The sequence below is a fragment of the Nematolebias whitei genome, chromosome 7 (genome assembly GCF_014905685.2).
Source record: "Nematolebias whitei isolate Nwh7 chromosome 7, NemWhi1, whole genome shotgun sequence".
Lineage (NCBI taxonomy): Eukaryota > Metazoa > Chordata > Actinopteri > Cyprinodontiformes > Rivulidae > Nematolebias > Nematolebias whitei.
The window spans coordinates 43,745,763-43,751,093 of NC_056504.1; the positions used below are offsets into that span (position 1 = coordinate 43,745,763).

Genomic DNA, 5,331 nt, shown 5'->3' on the forward strand with positions numbered 1-5,331 from the left:
ATATATATATATATATATATATATATATATATATATATATAGCCCTGAATTACACAGTCTTCTTCACTTCCTGTTTTTAAATCTCTTTTAAAGATGCATTTGTTCTCATTATTGGCTAATTTGGACAATTTATGATAAATTGTTCGAGGTTAAAATCTTATTCTGATAATTTTTTAGATTTTTTAAGCTTGTTTTATTCTTGGTTGTACCTTTCCATTTTCATTTATGTTACGACCTGTTGTTTTTAAACGTGCTTTTAAAAAACTTGACTCGACTGTGAAGCAAGAATCTACCGAAGTTCTTCCATCCACTGTACATTAACACAAGCAGGACGTTGTCACCGATGTTTCAGAAGCTCTGGTGAAACTATTCAGAGTAATTTGGTTTATTTAAATGAACAATCTTACATACGTTACAAGACTGTTTGATTGTCAAACAACTAAAGTCTATATGAGCCTATTTATTAATAAAAGATAAACCAAAACACAACATTCACAAGATATCCTACATTTGTTACATCTCTGACACAGAGTTGTCAGCCTAATAAATAAATTCATGAGAAGCAGGAGATATATACTGAAAATCAGAGGTGTTACTTTCCACATAATTTCTAATGATGCAGAAACAATCAGATAAAAACAATATAAAACATATTCGATGAATAATAAGAAAAGCTCCAATGAATCACTGACACGAGCGTTGATTTCTTCTGATGATACTTTGGGTTTGTGCTGTCAAGCATGAAGAATTACTTGAAATGCATTTCATATTTTGCATGTTGTTACATTTGATTTACTTTTACGACCCATGAATTTGTGATAACAATATTCTCAGTGTGGTTCATGTAAATGTCCCATCACTGGCGCTGATAACCTGTGGTTAAACTGGGTGTGACGTGGTTGTGGGAAAACAGACGGAGCACCTGTCTGTCTCTCAGCAGCGTGTGTGTGTGTGCGTTTTTGTTTCAGGTTACATTGTGGTGGCCACAGCCTGGTCCCTATAAGGATAAGTCTCATTGCGGGGTTAGATTTAGGACTACGGTGTGAATTGCGGATGGATTAGGGTTAGGGTTGGGCATGTAATAGTAATGGTTAGATTCAGGGGAAGGGTCAGGGTTAGGCTTTAGAAATGAATGATAGTCAATGCAAAGTCCCCACAAAGTGCAACTACGAGAACGTGTGTGTGTGTGTGAAGAACTGCAGCAGGAAGGTAATCAGGTGGCTGCAATAAAAGATTTCAAAAGATCCTGTTGTTATCTAAATACCTCAGAGGTAAAGAAAGCGTCCGTAATGTCTTTTTGCCCTGCATATCTTCTAAGATCTGGTTACGACAATAAAACAAATTTGCAGTCACCCTGTCAGACATGAGCAAACTGTTCAAATAAAGCCGAGAGACGACATGAAAAGTGCTCAAAGCTGTGCTGTTTTAATGTTTTTCACTGAGTAGCGTGTTTCAGGCCCTGGTTTGTGGATTATTGATTGAACGTAAACTCAACTATTGTCTAACATTACTGTCACGTGTTTTCTGCCTCCCTAGCAGTTGCTTGTAATTCTATGTACGGTATTTAATTTCACATTTTTCTCATTTTTTTTTGATCAGTTTATGCACCTGACTCATCTTTTTACATTAGCTCTACTTGATTAGAGTTAGTGCAATGTCTTGGCCTTGGTCAGATTTATCTCCCTGGATTATGGAGCATGCATCAGGACGTCTCGGCTTGGCTGAAAATGAGCTCTCATTCAGTGTGAACAACGTTTTCTACAACTGTTCGTTACAGAAATCTTCCTGAAATGTGAAAAACCTAAGCATGTAAACAAACGGACTCATCAGAGCCACGAGCTGGAGATCACTTCAACCTCTAAATGTTTTTTACTTTTCTTCTTACGGCGGCAGCGCTCCTCTGAGTAGCGCTCCCCTCGATGAATGTCCAGGTAGGGATGCCAGTCTTCAGAAGGCGAGCAGAGTGACTTCAGACGCTGGAAAGAAAGTGAAAAAGAAGAACGTGATCAGATCTTTTTTTCTTGCAGAACAGTGACTTTCTTTGGAAAATGCAGAAAAAGACACAGATGTTTGAATAATCACCCACCTTCCATGGGTTTCCTTTTGCTTTAATCAGCTTAAAAACAGCGACAGCAGGGATCCAGATAAGGACAAAAGCCACCATGCACCAGCCCAGAGCCAAGCCCCAGGACGGATAGTTTACGTTTCCATAGGTGGGGGGGACAAAGGTGACAACAGACCATCCCAAGATCATCTAAACAAGAACACAAGTTCAAGTTCATTCATTTTCAGAAATGTAGAAATCAGATAAGTCACCATCAAACTATTGTTGCAAGACAAAACACACTGTCGTCAATCTTTGGGAGTTAAGCTCAAATTCATCCCGGCATGAAAACAAGATAGTTGTGATCCAGTCATCAGCTGCTTCAAGGAGCTGTCTACAACAGGCGAGACTGCTTTAAGGACAGAACTGTTTCTCTTAAGGTTAAAATTGGAGCAGACAGGACCAAAGCGAGAGGTTTCGTTATTCACCAGTATGATGCAGGGGCTGATGAAGAACCAACACAGCCTCCACCACAGCCAGAAAGCTGAAGTCTTGTTTCCAATCATCATCTCAATGTCTTTTATAAAACGGTTCCCTCCTGTGACAAAAACACACAAGCTGCAGTTTGAGTCCATCTGTTACCTTTAAAAGATTTTAGTTATAGTGTGAGTGCTTATTAAGCATTCACACTATTGTGATCCTGTTTATATTTTTTTCTTATTATCCCTATTCTGTACGTATTTTTATTTTTAATTTTTTTGTGTGTCTTTCTCGTCCTACAGTTTTCAAGCTATTTCAGCAAATCATAAATCAAAACATTCAGCTATTTCAGGACAACCCTGCTATGGTTTTTAGTGTTGGTGCAACTTTAGCTTTTAGAAATATTTAGCCTGTTCGGACGTTGTTTTTTTTTTCATAGAAAATGAATTTAGCTCATTTTACATCCTTCAAATCTTTAGATGTGTTTACAACCTTTTACTGCTCCTTTCACATTTTGTTCTGCTTCAGCTTCTTTCAGCTTCCATGTGCAAATATAAACTTTTTCTCAGCTACTTTCAGCTAATTTAAGCAGTGTTTTTTTCAGCTGTTTGTGCTATTTTGAGAATCTTTCTGCTAACTAAAACATTTTTGTGCTTCTTCGAACTTCTTTCAGCTAATTTCAGCTTGTTATGCTCCTTTCAGCTTATTTCTGCAAGTTTCAACTTCTTCTGCTGTTTCAGCCACTAGTTAGCAGTTTTTATGCAAATTTTAGCTTTATCAGCTAATTCCACATTTTTTGCACTTGCTTCAACTTTTTTCATCCTAAGTGGGCAAAACTGTGCTCTCTCCGCTTCCTTCTGGATATTTCAGCTTCTTTCTGGAAATTTCAGCTTCTTTCTGCTTTTTTGGCTACTATTCAGTTTTTTTTTAAGCAAATTTCTGCTTTTTTTCAGATAATTCCCATTTTTTGTACTCATTACTGTTTCTTTAAGCCTATTTGGGCACAATAGTGCTTTCTCCACTTCCTTCTGCTAATTTAAGCTCCTTTCTGCTGTTTCAGCTATTTTTCAGTAATTTCTTGCTAATTTCAGCTTTTTTAAGCTAATTTACACATTTTATATGCTCATTTCTGTTTATTTAAACCAAATTCAGTAAATGTTCTTTCCGCTTTCTTCTGCTAACTTAGGCTTGTTCTTCCATTTCAGCTACATTTCAGCATGTTTTAGCTAATTTCAGCTGTTTCTCAGCAAGTTCTCCAGCAAAAAGCATTCACACTGCATTTTCGAAGGAAATGCAATTTCTCTAGTTCAATTTACCGTAGATGTAGGAAATGCCAATGATCTCCAAGAGAACCAAGAACAGCAGCACCCAGCTGGCTACAAACTGGTCGATGAGAGTCACCCAGTATATTCCTGCCTGTGATGTTCCCACACACGCACACACACATGCACACATACTGTGATTGTTAAGTAGTTCTAAGTGGGACAACAGTAAAGAAGGGTACGGTGATGCAGACTTACTCTTGTGACACATGGCAGACCCAGAAGGTAGAGAACAGAACACGTTGTTATTGTCAGTAAGGCTCGTCTGGATTTGAAGAGTTTAGGACAAGCGTCAACCAGGCAGGTGGTTATTACCTCTAAAGATAAAAAAAATAAAATCTATCAGCTTAACGTTTATTGTTCTGCAAAAAATTGCTGAAAAACTAACCTATTCCTGCAAACTGGGAGTCCAGACCAACGATTAAAAGCATGAAGAAGAACAAAATGGACCACAGCGGTGAAATGGGAAGCTGAGAAAGAGCTCCTGGATAAGCAATGAAGGCCAGGCCAAATCCTGCAGGAAATACAGCAAAATAAACTAAAGTCCATCCAATTATTACTAATTATATATATATACTTATTAACATATTTAATCTCATTAGTTTTCAAATATTTTGAATATCTAACCTTCCTTCACAACTTCTCCAACGGGTATTTTATAGACGTGAGCCATGTGACCCAATATCGAAAAGATAGCAAAGCCTGCAAGCACACTGGTCCCTGTGAAGACAACAGGACATACATAAGACATAATACTCATTTAATATTCACATTTCATCAAAGCCTGGTGGCTGTAAGCTCCTACCAGCATTAGTAAGAGACACAACAAACGAGTCCTTAAAGACGTTGTTGTGAAAGTTGTTGTAAGAAGAAAGAGTCATGAGTCCTCCCCAGCCGATGGAGAGAGAGTAGAAGGTCTGAGTCGCAGCATCTTTCCACACCTGCAACACAACAAGGTTTTCCATCAAACTGGAGAATCTTCTTCTCGATCCAAAACCAGTTTAACATGCCCAAACACCTACCTGGGCTTCAGCTAGCTTCGTCAGATTGGATTGCGTGCCAATGTAGAACTCTATCCCGTCTTTGGCTCCTTCTAGGGTCACGCCTCGGACCAGCAGGATCAAAATCACCAAGTAAGGAAAAGTGGCCGTGAAATACACAACCTGGAAGCACAAAAGTAAAGTTATACATAACAGACTCAGTATTTGTAGTATTAATACTCTTCCAGCCTAATGTTAAACCAGTTTTACTGAAATATTAGACTATTCTAGAAATAGAATACTATTAAACCAGTTATGTTGTTTGCATCATATAATAATTTTTTAATTATATTATGTTATATTATTATTTATATAATAATTATTAATTTAATTCATTTATACAGTTACATGTGTTATAACAATCTGTTTAATGTAGCATCTGTGACTAAAAAAGCAAAATATTTAATAATTTCACTTCTATATTATATATAAAATGAAACAGTTA

General features: G+C 37.3%; 2 protein-coding genes across 2 annotated transcripts in view; both read right to left on the bottom strand.

Moving 5' to 3' along the window:
• LOC119411943 (serine/threonine-protein phosphatase 6 regulatory ankyrin repeat subunit C-like) overlaps positions 1 to 5,331 on the bottom strand; it is a 1,101,338-nt gene that overhangs the window by 364,205 nt on the left and 731,802 nt on the right. The window lies entirely within an intron of this gene.
• Positions 1,827 to 5,331, bottom strand: part of slc6a14 (solute carrier family 6 member 14) — a 10,594-nt gene continuing 7,089 nt past the window's right edge. Inside the window, exons 7-15 of the mRNA XM_037678923.1 lie at positions 4,869 to 5,009; positions 4,652 to 4,787; positions 4,474 to 4,566; positions 4,235 to 4,360; positions 4,045 to 4,163; positions 3,841 to 3,940; positions 2,533 to 2,642; positions 2,087 to 2,254; positions 1,827 to 1,976 (exon numbers count right to left, since the gene is read on the bottom strand). Coding sequence (XP_037534851.1) covers positions 1,827 to 1,976; positions 2,087 to 2,254; positions 2,533 to 2,642; positions 3,841 to 3,940; positions 4,045 to 4,163; positions 4,235 to 4,360; positions 4,474 to 4,566; positions 4,652 to 4,787; positions 4,869 to 5,009 — 1,143 coding nt within the window. The remainder of the gene's footprint in view (positions 1,977 to 2,086; positions 2,255 to 2,532; positions 2,643 to 3,840; positions 3,941 to 4,044; positions 4,164 to 4,234; positions 4,361 to 4,473; positions 4,567 to 4,651; positions 4,788 to 4,868; positions 5,010 to 5,331) is intronic.